At 51.4% G+C, this 16908-nt stretch overlaps 1 protein-coding gene and 1 long non-coding RNA gene across 8 annotated transcripts; one reads left to right on the top strand and one right to left on the bottom strand.

Annotated features, from left to right (window-relative positions):
- The first annotated feature begins 604 nt into the window (after window positions 1-604).
- On the top strand, window positions 605-9814 carry LOC117085528. Of its 7 annotated transcripts, none has more exons than XR_004437989.1 (5): window positions 605-866; window positions 961-1041; window positions 2735-2888; window positions 3925-4027; window positions 8311-9814. It is a non-coding gene; the product is annotated as an uncharacterized LOC117085528 (long non-coding RNA). The 7 variants fall into 7 exon arrangements; XR_004437995.1 differs by lacking the exons at window positions 605-866; window positions 961-1041 and adding exons at window positions 1097-1660; window positions 5424-5557; XR_004437991.1 differs by lacking the exon at window positions 961-1041.
- Window positions 9815-10210: 396 nt separating this feature from the next.
- On the bottom strand, window positions 10211-16501 carry LOC117085516 (leukocyte immunoglobulin-like receptor subfamily A member 4). The gene is given in 9 exon segments (XM_033214496.1): window positions 10211-10555; window positions 10705-10755; window positions 13878-14180; window positions 14408-14572; window positions 14575-14703; window positions 15245-15544; window positions 15705-15989; window positions 16177-16212; window positions 16369-16501. Coding segments are annotated over 9 exon segments (1497 nt in total). The 5' UTR covers window positions 16403-16501; the 3' UTR covers window positions 10211-10361.
- Window positions 16502-16908: the final 407 nt, after the last annotated feature.

Genomic DNA, 16908 nt, shown 5'->3' with positions numbered 1-16908 from the left:
CTCTACTCATCACCCATCCTGCAGGACAGGGTCGGGGCCCGGGAGTCATGCATAGCTGTGCTGGGTGTTGCTTTTAGTAGAAAACCTCAACCACTTTGTGTGATACATGAGACAGGGGAGATTCTAAACCAGTGGGGTTTTTACAAATCTTTGCTTTCTCCTAATATTGTGGCTTCATCTCACGAATCTCAGACCCCAGCACTGATGGATACAATTACACGTACCTGCAGCTGCCTCTCCTGGCTTTCTAACCCTTGCAACACATAGTTATTGGTAGGAGCCGACCAGACCCAAGGGAGGGTTGGAGACTGGGGCAGGTCTAGGATGAGCCACAACCCAGATGCCCCAGGAGGTCAGAAATTAAAGGGCTCTGGGGGTCACTTCCAGGCAGCTCCTTCTTATTCGGATGGGAAAACCCAGGGTGGGAGGGGAAAAGGCTTTCTCAGAAGTTCTGAGGTAGGATGTGGGACTTCGGAGGCGGGGACGCAGACACCACCGCAGCTTGAGAACTAGCTAATACAGGGCGGGGGGAGGAGGGTGGAAGTCGCTGTTCTTAAGACACGCCCACCAGCGTGGCCATCTCAGTTTACCATTGCCATGGCAACGCCCGGAAGTTACCGCCCTTTTCCAAGGCAAAGACCCACTGACCGGAAGTTACCACCCTCCTCTAGGAATTTCTGCATACGTGCCCTTTAATTTGCCTATAATTAAAAGCAGGTACAAGAGTGACTGCAGCTGTGTTTCTGAGCGGCTGTTCTGGGCACACTGCCTGCGGGGCAGCCCTGCTACCTGAGGAGCAGTACCTCTGCTGCTGCTGCTGTGCATGGCCGCTTGACGAGACGTTGGCGTAACCCTCAAGGGGTTAGGTAACACTAGCTCACCCTTAAATTTTATTTTGTTTTATTTGCCCATTTATTGCTTATTTTTTGTTTTGAGACGGAGTTTCGTTTTATTTCCCAGGCTGAAGTACAATGGCGCTATCTTGGCTCACTGGAATCTCCGCCTCCGGGGTTCAAGGGATTCTTCTGCCTCAGCTCCTAAGTAGCTGGGATTACAGGCATCTGCCAGCACGCCCTACTAATTTTTGCAGTTTTTAGTATAGAGGGGGTTTTACCGTGTTGGGAGGGCTGGTCTCGGACTCTTGATCTCAAGTGATTCACCCACCTCAGCCTCCTACAGTGCTGGGATGACAGGTGTGAGCCACCCCGCCTAAATTCTTTCTTAGGCAAAGCCAAGAACTCTCCTGGGCTATGTCCCAATCTGGGAGCTCACCTTCCCCACATCATCTAGTGACCAAGGAAAGGATGATGAAGACAGCGAATGAGAGGCAGAGAGACTTTCAGCTGAGGCAGGGACAATTAGCAGAGAGGCGAGATGGCTGGACAGCAGAGATGGTGACAGTCAGCGATCCGCGGAGGGGTGGCAATGGGTGAGAGACACGGAGAGGTGGCACTGGGCAAGACAGCGAGAGGTTGCTGAGACAGGTGGAGAGACAGCGAGGACAGGGCAGTCTGTGATCAGGGCTCCAAGAGCGGTCACACTGAGGCCGGAACGATAAACAGCTGCTAATGCTGCAGAGCCGTCATACTAACCAGAAGTTTTACTCTTGGCGCTTTCATCTTTCCCTGGCTGGTGGTGGAGCTCAGCGACGGACAAGCAGGTGAGACCCCCGCTCCAACCGGCAGGCCCCTGGGTTACCAGTCCCTGCTCTGGACCCCTGGGTGACAGCTGAACCCACCCAAGCTGGGGGATCCTGCAAAGACTTTCACCTGGGCCCCATGTAGAAATGTTATTTAGGCTCTTGGGGATGGGGAAGTGTCCCCTTTGCCTCCCCCATAAAATCTGGTGAGCTATATGGGTAATGCGTGCCTTAGACACCAGAATGCAATGCATCCATGTAAGGAACCTGCGTGTGTAGCACCTGAATCTAAAAAAATAGAGTAACATTAAAACAACAACAACATCCAAAAGCCGGGTGAGGTGGCTCACGCCTGTAATCCTAGAAAAGATATTTAATTTGATGGAAAATTTTATAATTCTCTAAAATGTAGATATTGTCTAAATAAATTAGATTTATCAAAGCAAGAACTGTCTTTATTTTGAAAAATATTGTATTTATTTACTCAAACAATGAAGAAGTTAGTGGATTACAATGTGATTTAACTAGTACTAAAATTTGGGAACTATTGGAATGCTGGTAAAGTACAGATTAGTTAAAAGAAATAGGTACTTTAGAAAATCAAGGTAATTTCTGAAAGAATTTATAATAATCAATAAGTTTGGTTCCAGAGTTATAAAGAATGGGGAGAAAAGTGGGAGAGCAAGAAAAGAACACTAATTTATGCACACAAACAGGTTCAGACTTCTTAGGAAGAAAATGTTTTGTCACAACAAATAGCATAAATTTAGCAAATTTGTATTACAGACCAATAAATAAATCCAAAAAAGAAGAGGGGAGTGGTCTCTGGAATCAGAGAAGAATCTTACAGATGAATTTATATTGTACTAAATAAATGTAGAAAGGGAATAATAAAAGAAAGAGATTCACAAGAAAATATCTGTGAATTTTAGATCAGCTGGGATTATAGATTCCATGTGCCCTTAAAAAACAAGAATTCATGAAAAAGAAAAGACCTTCTCCTTTTCTTTATCAAAGTGATCTTGATTAGATTAGAGAATAAATGAGGCATATTTTACTTCCTGGGAGAGTAACAGGAAAATTCCCATCCCACAGCTCTTACGACTTAGATCTTAGCAGTCAGAACAGAACAAGCTTTCACTGCTGATGAACCGAGTGCAATGACAACTCTGAGAAGCTTTAGCTCTACATCACAATGGATTGGGAGCAGGTACAAAGCCTGTGGGCTATCAAAGCACTTTGACCTCTGGTAACAGTCAGAGTCATATTTAGACTTTAAAATACTTATATTCTCTAATTATTTCTACTCCCTAATCCTTAAAAGTGTAGCCACTTTATATCAAAAAGATATTTTTATTTCTCTGGATGGAAGAGAGAGTTTCCATTCTTCACGCTTAATCCAGAAATTTTCTTTTTTTTTTTTTTTTTTTTGAGACGGAGCCTCGCTCTGTCGCCCAGGCTGGAGTGCAGTGGCCGGATCTCAGCTCACTGCAAGCTCCGCCTCCCGGGTTTACGCCATTCTCCTGCCTCAGCCTCCCGAGTCGCTGGGACTACAGGCGCCCACCACCTCGCCCGGCTAGTTTTTTGTATTTTTTAGTAGAGACGGGGTTTCACCGTGTTAGCCAGGATGGTCTCGATCTCCTGACCTCGTGATCCGCCCGTCTCGGCCTCCCAAAGTGCTGGGATTACAGGCTTGAGCCACCGCGCCCGGCCCAGAAATTTTCTATAGACGTAAAATCATCCGTGGAATAAAGTGCATACTGCTCCCCAGGACCTATCAAAAAAGTGATGAAGGTTTATGGTTTTGTACTCATCACAGAAAGTTTTCAGAAACTCACTGGCATCACCAACCAAAGCACAACATGCTGCCACCACAGATATTTCTAAATGTCCGAAGTAGCAGCTTCCGTTAGACAACAGGAGTGTAAGCAGGAGCCAAGAGTGAAACATGCTCTTCACCCTCTTACAAAGACTGTGAGGTCTGGTGTATTCGTCCAGAGAGACTTTTCAAATGCAGCTATGACAGAGAGGGTAGACGAGATGTCAGGCATCCCTGGGGTGAGAGTTTGGGTGATTCTGTCTCAGAGAAAATATCCCTGCTTCTTGTTTTTTTTTTGTTTTGTTTTGTTTTTTGTTTGTTGTTGTTGTTCAGTTTTTACTCCGAGGGATAAAACGAATTATATGTCCACATCATATTTTTATGATAAACATTTCATTCCTCTAAGAATGAGCATCTGAACCTAAAAAATTAGGTCCACTTACCAAATGCCATTGTTTTGCTGCAGAAGTAGCTGCTGCCATCATCACAGCTGTGCGTCTGTGCAAAAGGGGCACCTTATCCCAGAGATAAAGTTTTGGGACACCATGAGGTCATCTCCTTGCTGACAGGTAATTACCATTTTATCTGTAGGTACAGTGACAGCGTTCACATGGGGATTTGAGATGATCTCAGAAAAACACTTGTGAAATGTTTAAATTACTGTAAGTTACTAATAGCTATTAGTCATGATTAATTGGAGTTAGTTTGGCAGAATATGAAAATAAAATGTTAGTTGTAATTTTTCTTTTTCTTTTCTTTTTTTTTTTTGAGACGGATTCTCACTCTGTCGCCCAGGCTGGAGTACAGTGGAGTGATCTCAGCTCACTGCAACCTCCACCTCCTGGATTCAAGTGATTCTTCTGCCTCAGCCTCTTGAGTAGCTGGGACTACAGGCGCGTGCCACCATGCCCGACTTTTTTTTTTTGTATTTATAGTAGAGATGGGGTTTCACCACATTGGCTAGGCTGGTCTCAAACTCTTGACCTTGTGATCCGCCTGCCTCGGCCTCCCAAAGTGCTGGGATTAGAGGCATGAGCCACTGCCCCCAGCCATGTAATTACTTTTTTTAAGGACACTGAAAATAGGCCTCCAATTTCTTCTGGCTTCTAAGATTTCTACTGAGAAGTCTGCTTCTCAGCTGATGGAGCTCCCCTTGTAGGTGACCTCTCCTTTTTTTCTAGCTGCCTTTAAGGTCTTTTTCATTTGCATTTACATTGATAAATCTGATGACTATGTACCTTGGGGATGGTCATCTTATATATAATATCTGGCTGGATGTCTCTATGTTTCTTGGATTTGTGTGTCAAACTCTCTAGCGAGTTTAGGAAAATATTCATGGACTATATCCTCAAATATATTTTCCAAGTTGCTTATTCTCTCTCCTCTTTCAGGAATGCTGACAAGTCATATATTTGATCTCTTTAGATAATATATTTCTCAGAGATTTTGTTCATTTTTAAAAATATTTTTTCTTAAATTTGACTGATTTGATTCAAACAAGTCTTCAAGCTTTGACATTCTTTTCCTCAGCTTGGTCTATTCTGCTGTTAACGCTTCTCCACGTATTATGAAATTCATGTCGTGAATTTTTCAACTCAAGTAGTTCCGTTTGGGTCTTTCTTAAAATGTAATCGTTCATGTCATTAATCATGTTACTGGATTGCTTGGGTTCCTTGGATTGAGTTTCAACTTTGTTCTTGATTTGAATGATCTTCCTTGCGATCCACATTCCAAATTCTACGTTTGTCATTTGAGACAATTCATACTGATTAAGGACAATTTCTGGGGAGTTCGTGGGCTGGTTTGGAGATACTTGGAGTTATTTCCCTGATTTTTTTCTCATTTTGGAGGGTTGCTATTCCTTTCATTGCAAGGGTATAAATCGAGTATAGTCTGTTGGCTTTATTTCTGGAAGTTTTCAGACAACTAAGGCATTGATGAATTCTTGTTCTTGGTTTCTTCTAGGCGGGTAGAATTGAGTAGTGATTTTGGGTGTTGTCGTTTGGCTGCGATCCAGTAGATGGCGCCTGAGAGCAACAGGCAACAGGCTCGCACTCCACTACGTGGTGCCTTTGCTTGACCTTGATACTTTTGAAAAGGTCAGAGCCATTTTTTTGTTTTTGTTTTCTGAGACAGGGTCTCACTTTGTCCCCCAGGCTGGAGTGCAGTGGCACGATCTTGGATCACTGCAGCCTCAACCTTCCCAGGCTCAGGTGGGTGATCCTCCCACCTCAGCCCCTGAAGTAGCTGGGACTATAGGCGTGTGCCACCACACTCCACTAATTTTTGTATTTTCAGTAGAGAGGACGTCTCACCATGTTGCCCAGGCTGGTCTCGAACTCCTGGGCTTAAGCGGTCCTCCTGCCTCAGCCTCCCCAAGTGCTGGGATTACAGGTGTGAACCACCGTGCCCTGATGTTTCTTCATGTATAGCAGGACGAGCCACGGACAAAACCCCTCAGACACCGAGATAGTGAAGGGAGTGGCTTTAATCAGCTGGGAGCCTCCGCAGGCTAGCGTCTTAAAATCACGACTCTAAGGGAGTCTGTGTGAGAGGGTCGTGATCTGATGGACCAAGCCAGGGGGTACGTGACAGGGGCTGCGAGCAGAGCACCGGTGGTCAGAGTGAAACAGAACAGAACGGGAGGTTTCACAATGTCCTTCCAGACAATGTCTGGAATCTACAGATAACAACAGTTGCTAGGTCAGGAGTCGAATTTTAACCACCAGGCTTAGGTCAGGCAGGCCCAGGCCTGGTTTCGGGTCTGGTTCCTAGGCGCCGGGCTACCTGCCTTTAGTTTAGTTTTTAGTCAGATACATCCCTTGTCCTCCTCTGGTTCTGCAGATCTCACTGTCACTTACACTCTATGTCTCTGGCCCCAGAAGCCCTTGTTCCCCTCATTCCACCCTCACACTTGGGGCTTGCCTGGGAGTGAGATCCACAGCAACCTGTCTGATGCCTCAAAGAACGGTTGGGGTTAAGACGGGTCTTCCTCACCTAAGAACAGGAGCCCCAGGGAGTCCCTGGGTTCTGACCACACCTGAAGGGTGTTCCGACTTCCTCACCTGAGAACAGGAACCTCAGTGAGAACAGGAGCCCCAGGGAGTTCCTGGGTTCAACCACACCTGAAGGGTGTTCCGACTTCCTCACCTGAGAACAGGAACCTCAGTGAGAACAGGAGCCTCAGGGAGTCCCTGGGGTTCTGACCACACCTGAAGGGTGTTCCGACTTCCTCACCTGAGAACAGGAACCTCAGTGAGAACAGGAGCCCCAGGGAGTCCCTGGGTTCTGACCACACCTGAAGGGTGTTCCGACTTCCTCACCTGAGAACAGGAACCTCAGTGAGAACAGGAGCCTCAGGGGGTCCCTGGGGTTCTGACCACACCTGAAGGGTGTTCCGACTTCCTCACCTGAGAACAGGAGCCCCAGGGAGTCCCTGGGTTCTGACCACACCTGAAGGGTGTTCTGACTTCCTCACCTGAGAACAGGAACCTCAGTGAGAACAGGAGCCTCAGGGAGTCCCTGGGGTTCTGACCACACCTGAAGGGTGTTCCGACTTCCTCACCTGAGAACAGGAGCCCCAGGGAGTTCCTGGGTTCAACCACACCTGAAGGGTGTTCCGACTTCCTCACCTGAGAACAGGAACCTCAGTGAGAACAGGAGCCCCAGGGAGTTCCTGGGTTCAACCACACCTGAAGGGTGTTCCAACTTCCTCACCTGAGAACAGGAGCCTCAGGGAGTCGCTGGGTTCGACCACACCTGAAGGGTGTTCCTGTTATTGCCATAGCGTCTGAACACCCACCTGTGGCTGAGGGTCATGGAGCCCACAGGGAACAGGGCTTGGGACTGTCCACTAGGGTGTTGCTGAGAGTCTAGGGTGCAGGAGAGACTGAGTTCTCCTTCCTCAGTCAGAATCAATCTGTCCCATTGCAGCTGTGAGCCACACTGGAGGGTCCTCTCTTAAAGTCACAACAGGCTCAGGGGGGCTGAGAAGGTAGATTTGCTGTAGAATCCTAGGAGAGAACGCGGCAGTGTGATCTCTGAGGCTCAAGCCTCCCACCTTATCCCTTAGGGCTGGGCTGTGAGGGAGAGACCCCTGAGAGCAGACCCCTTTCCTGAGGACTGGGACCCCAAGGTGTCCTCCCACCTGTCACCACCAGCTCCAGGGGGTCATTGAGCTCTGACAAGTCACTGGGGCTGAAATAGTGACAGTAATGTCATCCTACATGTTCATTTGTTATGGATGTGATAGGAGAACTCAGCCTGTCTCCAGGCTGTACTGGGCTCTGTCTGTCCCAGGGCACTGGGCTTCCCTCTCTTTTTTTTTTTTTTTTTTATGTTTTGTAGACGGAGTCTTGCTCTATCACCAGGCTGGAGTGCAGTGGCACAATCTCGGCTCAGTGAAACTTCTGCCTCCCAGGTTCAAGCGATTCTCCTGCCTCAGCCTCCCAAGTAGTTGGGACTACAAGCGCCCACCACCACGCCCAGCTAATTTAATTTTTGTATTTTTAGTAGAGACAGGGTTTCATCATGTTGGCCAGGCTGGTCTCGATCTCTTGACTTCATGATCCGCCCACCTTGGCCTCTCAAAAGTGCTGGGATTACAGGCGTGAGCCACCGCACCCGGCCCTGGGCTTCCTCTTTATCCAGTCGGTACTCCTGGGCCTCCAGGTTCCCCTGACACCAGACACACAGGCCTCTCCCAGGTGATCACAGAGCCTGTCTCAGCCCATGGGGAGGGTTTGGGGAAGGAATGGTTCCTGAAATGGAACCAGAGACTGGATCCCAAGATCTCTTTCACTCCTGGTTCTCCAGCTTAGTCCAAAACCCCTCTCTATTTTATCACCCTCAGCCCAGAACGACTGTGCCCCCCAACCCCGACAGCCCAGGGGCTGGAGTAAGAGGGAGGCTCGTGCAGAACCTGGTAGCCCCTTCTCCCTCCATCACTGACTGAGGCAGAGAAGCACGAACATCGTGATGCCTGCTCTGGGGGCTCCAGCTGTGGGAGAGGAGACCACAGGGCCCTCCAAGACAGAGAGATACACGGATGTGGTGGCTCAGAGCCTGCTGCTGCCCGTCCAGGTCCCCACAGCTGTGGACCCACAGGAAGGGAAACTGCTTTTCCCTGGGTCTGGCTCTGGTTTTCCCTAGGTGGGGAGGGGGGTGGCTCGGGAGGACCCCAGACCCTCCGGACACATGAGCCTCTGCTCCCCTCCCCTGCCCCAGGTCACCGTCACTGCTGCAGGTGGGACAGGACAGGCTCCTATGATGGGGTCCTGGGAGGCTTCCCTGGGAGGTCTCCTCTCCCAGGAGGTCCCAGCTGGGAGTCAGAGCTGAAAGGAATGTTCCCACCCGGAGGCCTCTCGCCTTTACACTTGGAGAAACTGAGGCCCAGGCAGGGGAGGGGCCTGTCCACGTCACCATCTCTAGAGGGGCCTCAAACTGATGACGGAACTCAGCCCTTCCTCCCTGGGACCCCGCCCACCTCCCACCCAAAGGCCCTTGGCCTTACTCACCACTGTGGAGGCCTGACCCCATGGGGTTGAGGGGTTAGTCCTCAGGGCCTGTTGGGGCAGGACGGGGAGGTGAGGGCTGGGACTGCCCTGCTCCCCACGTCAGCCTGGCTGCTCCTTCCCCAGGCTGGGCCCCAACTTCTCCCTCTGCCTCGACCCCTGCCCGCACCAGCCCAGCCTGAGCCCCTGGGAGCCTGTGGCCCCTCCTCTGGCTCTGGAGGGAAGCCGGTGCTTGAGTCCTTGAGGGGAATGGGATCCTCTGGGAGACTCAGGACTGCCCTGCGGAAGGCCACCCTCTCTCCGAGCCCAGAGGCCTCAATGACTCACCAAGTGTGGAGGAGGAGCCTGTGGGTTGGGGGCTGGGATCCCTGAAGGTCCTGGGAATGAGCACAGAAAGGGACTGGGGAATTGGAGCTATCCTGCAGTCACCACCTCCACTCAAAGCTCTCCCCTCCATCTGCCCGTGGCCTCTCCAAGACCTTCCCTCTTCCCACCTAGCACCTTCTGGACTCCAGGTGAAGGAGAAGAGGGAGAACCCCTGTTGGCCTCTTCTCCTCTGAGGGGCGAATTCCTCTGTGGCTGAGCCTCCCTCAGAGCCCCCTTCACTCCATCTCTGCCCAGAGCACTCCTGGGGGCAGGGCCTCAGCTGAACCTTCGAACTTAGAGAGGACAGGGTCAGGACCTTTCACCCAAGACCAACCCAAGACCACCAGCTCCGACTGGGGTGTGACAGCAGGTCAGGGGAGGTGTAGTCATGTGAGAATCTTGAAGCTGCCCATGAAGGGAGTGTTTATACCACAGTCATCAACAAATTCCACAAATAAATGCTTTTTAAAAAACGTTTTTGTCGTTGTTCAGGAAGCCAGTCTATGGGTATAACAGCAGGCTTTTCCATCGGACACCTCTCTTTTGATTCCTAGTGACTGTATTTCTAGAGAAACTACAGATGAAGAGTGACAGGTGGTAGGGCATCACTTTAAACTTAAATTTTGCAAATGCAAATCTGATTTTTGCACGTGGATTTAATTATCAAAAGCAATTCCATGTTATGAGCTGAAGAGATAGTCCCAGTAATACACATCAGAAAATGCACTAGCTAGAAATAAAGAAAGATGTATTACCTGAAAGTGGAGCAGAGTATGAGGTCACAGAGGGGCGGACCCAAACTCACCATAGGGGCAAAGCCTTACATCATAGGGAAGAAAAAGGAAGGGAGGGGCAGTCAAGGAGAGTCAACAATGAGGAGGAGAGCACCACAGTTTAATGGAGGAAGCATCTTCTACAGACACCCAGACATCTTCCTGCGCCTGACCCATGCTTCTTCCCCTTGATATTCTCAGCAGACACTTCCCCAACTGCTGCCCCAGTCTTGCAGAACCTCCTGGGATCATCAGCTCTGTTCCTGAGGCTCCACCACTCTGAAGGGTGCATTGTCTTCTCTGCTGTTCACCTCCTGGCTGCACCTTGTGGGGCTTCTCTGACTCTGCTGAGCCTCAAATAACAGAATCCCAAGGAACACCAGGACCAAGCCAGCCACGCCCATGCGGATGAGATTCTCCACTGTGTAATCCTGGAGGTGTGGGACTAGGGAAGGTGGACAAAGAGGTCACAGAGGTCAGGGCAGATCACAATTACCTGGGACCCCTGGATGTCCACCCAGGGTACCCACCTCCCCTTGACAGGACCTGACCCTCTGTGCCCAGCCCCATGACTGGGAGCCTCTCCTCACTCACCAGTCTTGGAATCTGACTTGTTTTGTGCTGGATTGAGGGTCTCAGTTGCTCCTAAAAATCAAAGAACAAGGATGTTGGTGAGAAGCTGAAGAGCCTGTCCCCTGGGCTCTGCTTTCTTGTATTCCTCCATCTCTCATGGCGTGGCTTTATGTAGATCCTTAGTGAACACATTCTCTGCTCTAGCAGGCCTCCCCTGGTATGTCATTGGGTTTTTCAACCTCTCTGTGCTCTGGGAATTCAGATCTTGTGCCTGAGTCACTTTGGAATAACGTTTACTGGAGCCCAAGAGCTCAGGACTCAGAAGAATGATCTCCCAACTAGAAAGAATTGAGCTCTTGTGTGCTGTCTTGGATGTGCAATCTTGTGCAACAAGAACACAAAAACTAATTCCCCCAGAGATAGAAATTTCCATTTTTCAGTGGATGAGGACCCAGTCTCTGTGGATGAGGAGTTGGTCCTCAGCCGCTCTTGAAAGTCAGGAGTACAAGGACTGAAGGCTGCGACGGCCCCTGCTGCGTGCTGCCTCAGCCAGCTCTCCTGTGGTTTCATCATTCGTTTACTGTCTTGTTAACTAATTCTTCATCTAGTTAGGAACACCAACAATGTGATATACTTAAATATGAAAATGTATTTTTTTCTAAATGATAATGACTGAGTGGGACAGAAAAACATCATTTCTGCTTTTTTGAAGTATGAACCCAGATTGGAAGGTGAAAGCAAATATTTGAAAACATACCCAAACTTAAAGTAAAATAAAAAATAAAAACAAATTAATATAAAAAAGATGAAAAATATTAAGCATAGGAATGAATACTTGAATATATGTTTGTGTCTGTACAGGTACATAGTACATATATTCTTTTTTTTTTTGAGGCGGAGTCTCGCTCTGTCGCCCAGGCTGGAGTGCAGTGGCGCAATCTCGGCTCACTGCAAGCTCCGCCTCCCGGGTTCCCGCCATTCTCCTGCCTCAGCCTCCCAAGTAGCTGGGACTACAGGCGCCCGCCACCTCGCCCGGCTAGTTTTTTTTTTTTTTTGTATTTTTAGTAGAGACGGGGTTTCACCATGTTAGCCAGGATGGTCTCGATCTCCTGACCTCGTGATCCGCCCGTCTCGGCCTCCCAAAGTGCTGGGATTACAGGCTTGAGCCACCGTGCCCGGCCCATAGTACATATATTCTTATAAAATATATGTGATTAACATGGTTTGCATTTGTGTCCCTTTGAAATCTCATGTTAATTTTAATCCCCAATGTTGGAGGAGAGGCCCAGTGGGAGGTAACTGGTTCGTGGGAGCCGACTTTCCCCTTGCTGCTCTCGTGATAGTGAGTTGTCATGAGATCTTGTTATTTAAAAATGGGCAACACCTCCCTGTTCTCTCTCTTCCTCCTATTCCAGCCATAGAAGACGTTCCTGCTTTCCCTCCACCTTCCGCCATGATTGTAAGTTTCCTGAGGCCTCCCCAGCCATGCTTCCTGTGGAACCCTGAGTCAGTTAAACCTCTTCCTTTATAAATTACCCAGTCTCAAGTAGGTTTCTGTTTGTTCGTTTGTTTGTTTTTGAGACGGAGTCTTTCTCTGTCCCCCAGGCTGGAGAGTAGTGGTGTGATCTCAGCTCACTGCAGCCTCTGCCTCCCAGGTTCCAGAGATTCTCCTGCCTCAGCCTCCTGGGTAGTTGGGATTACAGGCACACGCCACCATGACCAGCTAATTTTTGTATTTTTAGTAGAGACAGGGTTTCGCCACGTTGGCCAGGCTGGTCTTTAACTCCTGACCTCAGGTGATCCGCCTGCCTTGGCCTCCAAAAGTGCTGGGATTACAGGCATGAGCCATCGTGCCCAGCCTCAGGTAGTTCTTTTTTTTTTTTTTGAGGCAGAGTCTCACTCTGTTGTCCAGGCTGGAGTGCAGTGGCGCGATCTCAGCTCACTGCAAGCTCCGCTTCCCAGGTTCACGCCATTCTGCTGCCTCAGCCTCCCAAGTAGCTGGGACTACAGGCACCTGCCACCTCGCCCGGCTAATTTTTTTGGTATGTTTAGTAGAGACGGGGTTTCACCATGTTAGCCAGGATGGTCTCGATCTCCTGACCTCATGATCCACCCGCCTCGGCCTCCTAAAGTGCTGGGATGACAGGCGTGAGCCACCGCGCCCGCCCATCAGGTAGTTCTTTACAGCAGTGTGAGAACAGATGAATACAATGATTGTAGATACATGTGTATATGTAGCTTTAGATATTTGTTTTAAAAAATATATGTAACTACATACATATTCATAGTTGAGGTGAGAAAGAGAGGCTTACAATTTGGAAATATAAAAGTGAAATTTCCAATTTTTTATGGCTGATATAAACATCAGCCCCAGCGTCTTCCCCTTGTCCACATCAGGCCTGGAACCCCGGACCCCAAATCCTGCTCAGATAGGGGAGGACAGACCTAGCTCCTCCACCCATCATCGCTGCTCGCTCCTTCCTGCCTGGTCCTAGGACACCTCCCTCCCGCTGACCACCACAGAGGGAACACCTGCTCCATCCTTGGAGCCCCAGGAAGCCACGTGGACCATGCCCCTATCGTCCACGCTCCCCTCTGCTCCCTTTCCTGAATATTGGAGATAAGGTTGAGACGAGTCTAGAATATTATACTGGGTCAGAGTAACGGCGCTTTCATCTCCCATTGGGGTCAGGACTTAGAGGTTGGGACACCCAGACGTTGATTCTGAGATGGAGACATCAGGAGGGGGGCGTGTGGGGTCTCTGTCTTCCAACCTCAGTCTAATCTCATCTCCTCCGAGGCTCACCCCCACCTCCTTCCAGCCCTCTCCACTCTTTACCCTACTGTGACTTCAGGGGTGGGAGCCCAGAGTGGGAAGGCCCCATCTATTTCCACACTCCGCTGGGCTAGACCCTCCCCTGGGAGGGAGGTTCCTGTGTATTTCCACCCTCCCATGGGCTGGGCCCTCCCCTGTGGACCCTCCCCCTTCACTCTCCTGTTTCCTTAGTGTCCTGAGCTCTCTTGGGGGCAGGACCTAAGCTGAGAGAGGCTCAGGGCTCAGAGAGGCTGGTGCTGATGGAGGAAGAAGAGGAGTGGGCAAGTGAGACAGACGGACGGACATGCCCTTGGAAGATCTCCTTTTTCATTTCCAAGAACCTCTTCGAGCTCAGAGAGGACAGGGTCAGGGCCCTCACCTGAAACCATGAGCTCCAGGGGCTCACTGGAGTGAGACAGCAGGTAGGGGTTGGAGCTGCGTGAGCCGTAGCACCTGTAGGTCCCCGCGTGGGCCGAGGTCACAGGACTCATGGGGAATTCAGCCTGGTACTGCTGAGCTCTGTAAGTGGATCTCAGACGCAGTGGGGGATGGGCTGCCCCCTCCTTGGTCAGAAGGAAAGTGAACATCGGACCCCATGACTGACACAGCAAGGTCACCTTCTCTCCTGAGGCCACCGTGGGGCCCAGCTGCACTGAGAGGGAGGGTTTGTCAGGGATCTGTCCTAGAGGCAAGAAGGATGAGTGAAGGTTGCCCCACCTTGTTCTGAGCTGAGCCACCCCCAGGCCTCTCTCTGGGACCCTCAGTCTGAGTCTCCCCTCCCCGCCCATCCCCTGTCTCTTTCCTTCCTTTGGGAACCCCCCGCCCCCATCCCAGCCATCACCACCTGGGCTCCCCCGGCAGGACCTGTGCAGAGCCTGGGTCCCTGACTGAACCCGCTGGGCTCCTCACCTGCGATCAGGATGTCCAGGGGGTCGCTGGGGGCCGACCACTCGGAGGAGACATTGTGTGCACCGTAGCATCTGTACTGGCCCCCGTGGGAGCCCCTCACAGGGTTCAGGGTGAAGCTGGCCTGGGAGAGCCCAGCCTGGGACTGCTGTCCAGGGCGCTGGGGAGGTCATCACCCCCCTCCTTGTACAGAGCGTATCTGATGTAGCCGACATCAGAGCCACACTGGAGGGTCAAGTTCTCTCCGGGGGCCAGGACAGGGCCCTGCAGGTTCAGGAGGGAGGGCTTCCTAGACACGCCTGGAGGAAAAGACGAGTCGGGACTCGGAGGGGCTGGTTCCTCCTGCGCCCCTTCCTTCTGGAGCCTTCCTCACTAGGGTTTCCAGTGTCCTTGTTTTTTTTTATCCTGTATTTGTGTCCCCAGGGCCCCTGTCTTCCCCTCATCTTTTCTTCTTCGTGGGCTAGCCGGAGGGTAAAGCTCCCAACAGCTCACCTGGTGCCCTGACTTTGTGTAAGGAAAAGCTACGGCTTCTTTTTTTTTGAGACGGAGTCTCGCGCTGTCGTCCAGGCTGGAGTGCAGTGGCCGGATCTCAGCTCACTGCAAGCTCCGCCTCCCAGGTTCCCACCATTCTCCTGCCTCAGCCTCCCGAGTAGCTGGGACTACAGGCGTCCACCAACTCGCCCGGCTGTTTTTTGTATTTTTTAGTAGAGATGGGGTTTCACCATTTTAGCCAGGATGGTCTCGATCTCCTGACCTCGTGATCCGCCCGTCTCGGCCTCCCAAAGTGCTGGGATTACAGGCTTGAGCCACTGTGCCCAGCCACGAGCTACGGCTTCTTACCTGACACCAGTAGCTGCAGGGGGTCACTGGGTTCCGACCACACGTACGGGGTGTTGTTTTCAAAGCCGTAGCATCTGAACGTACCCCTGTTGCTGAAGGTCAGGGGGCCCACGGGGAACAGGGCCTGGAACTTTCCATGGTTGTGTTGGTGTGAGTCCAGGGTCCAGGAGAGCCTGTGGTCTCCTTCCTCGATCAGAGTGAACCTGCCCAGTCCCAGCCGTGAGGCACACCGGAGGGTCACGTTCACTCCTGAGGTCACCACAGGGCTCGGCAGGGCGGACAGGCTGGGTTTGCTGTAGGCTTTCAGGAGAGCAAAGGACAGCTGTGTTTACGTGGGGCTCACACCTCCCACTTTATCCCACAAGGCTGGGCTGTGAGAGGGGCATCCCCTTGGGAGCTGAGAGCTGACCCCCTTCCCGAGGGCAGAGCCTGGGGCTGGGACCCCTGAGTGTCCTCTCACCTGTCACCACCAGCTCCAGGGGGTCGCTGGGCTCTGACCAGCCTGCAGGGCTCTGATAGTAACAGTGATATCGCCCTGTGTGTTCCCACATCATGGATGGGATGGAGAATTTGACCTTGTTTTCAGACTCCAGGGTTTTTAACATGTGCCTCGACATTGAGTTTCCCTCTTTATCCAGACGGTACAGCTGGGCCTCCAGGGTGCCCTGACACCAGATGGTCACGGGCTTTCTCCAGATGATCACGGGACCTGGCTCAGCCCACAGGACGGGTTTGAGTAGGTTCTCTGGAAGGAAATCACAGGTTCGGTCCGAAGATGTCCCCCACCCTCAGATTCCAGCTCTCAGCCCCAGGACCCCCCCGTCATCCCCATCAGTCAGCCCAGAACTGCTGTCTCCACCCCCAGCTGCCCGGGGGTGGTCCCTTGTCCCCAGAGAGGAGGAGGGATCTAGGACAGCCAGGGACAGACTCACCTGCCTGCAGGCAGGTCCTGGGGCCCAGGCTCAGCCCTGGAAGAGAGTTCCCTGTGAGAGATTTGCCCCCAAAGCCTGAGCAGGTCTTCTTCTTTTCCTTGAGCCCCTGGGAGGTCGATTGCCCAGGGCCTGGCTATGGACTGGGGTCTCTCTCCTAGACTAGGGTCTCTCCTCCCCCTCTTAAGATCTCACCAAAGCAGAGCAGGGTTGTGAGAATGGGGGTCATGGCATCTCCTCCTCCTGGCCCTGGCTGGGCAGGCAGATGTGAGCACGGTGCCCGTAGACAGACAGACACAAGGTGTGCAGGCACACGGAGGCTGGGTCCTCCCCATCACGAGGTCATCCCATCAGCAGCCCCACAGAAAGAGGAACTGCCCCTCCCCAGGAGCCTGGCTCTCATTTCCCAGGGCTTGTCGTGGGGGTGCACACCAGACACAAATGGGGACTCACAAGGGGGTCATTAAGAAGGACGTTTTTGCCTGGGTGTCGTGGCTCACACCTGTAATCCCAGCACTTTGGGAGGCCAAGGTGGGTGGATCACTTGAGGTCAGGAGTTCCAGACCAGCCTGGCCAACATGGCACAACCCCGTCTCTACTAAAAATACAAAAATGAGCCAGGCGTGGTGGCACAAGCCTGTAATCCTAGCTATTTGGGAGGCTGAGGCAGGAGAACCACTTGAACTCAGGAGGCGGAGGTTGCAGTGAGCCAAGATCACGCCCCTGCACTCCAGC

This window comes from Trachypithecus francoisi, unplaced genomic scaffold (assembly GCF_009764315.1).
Source record: "Trachypithecus francoisi isolate TF-2019V2 unplaced genomic scaffold, Tfra_2.0 Contig00558, whole genome shotgun sequence".
Lineage (NCBI taxonomy): Eukaryota > Metazoa > Chordata > Mammalia > Primates > Cercopithecidae > Trachypithecus > Trachypithecus francoisi.
The sequence above is the reverse complement of the archived record's forward strand: the minus strand, read 5'-3'. Positions and strand labels throughout refer to the sequence as shown.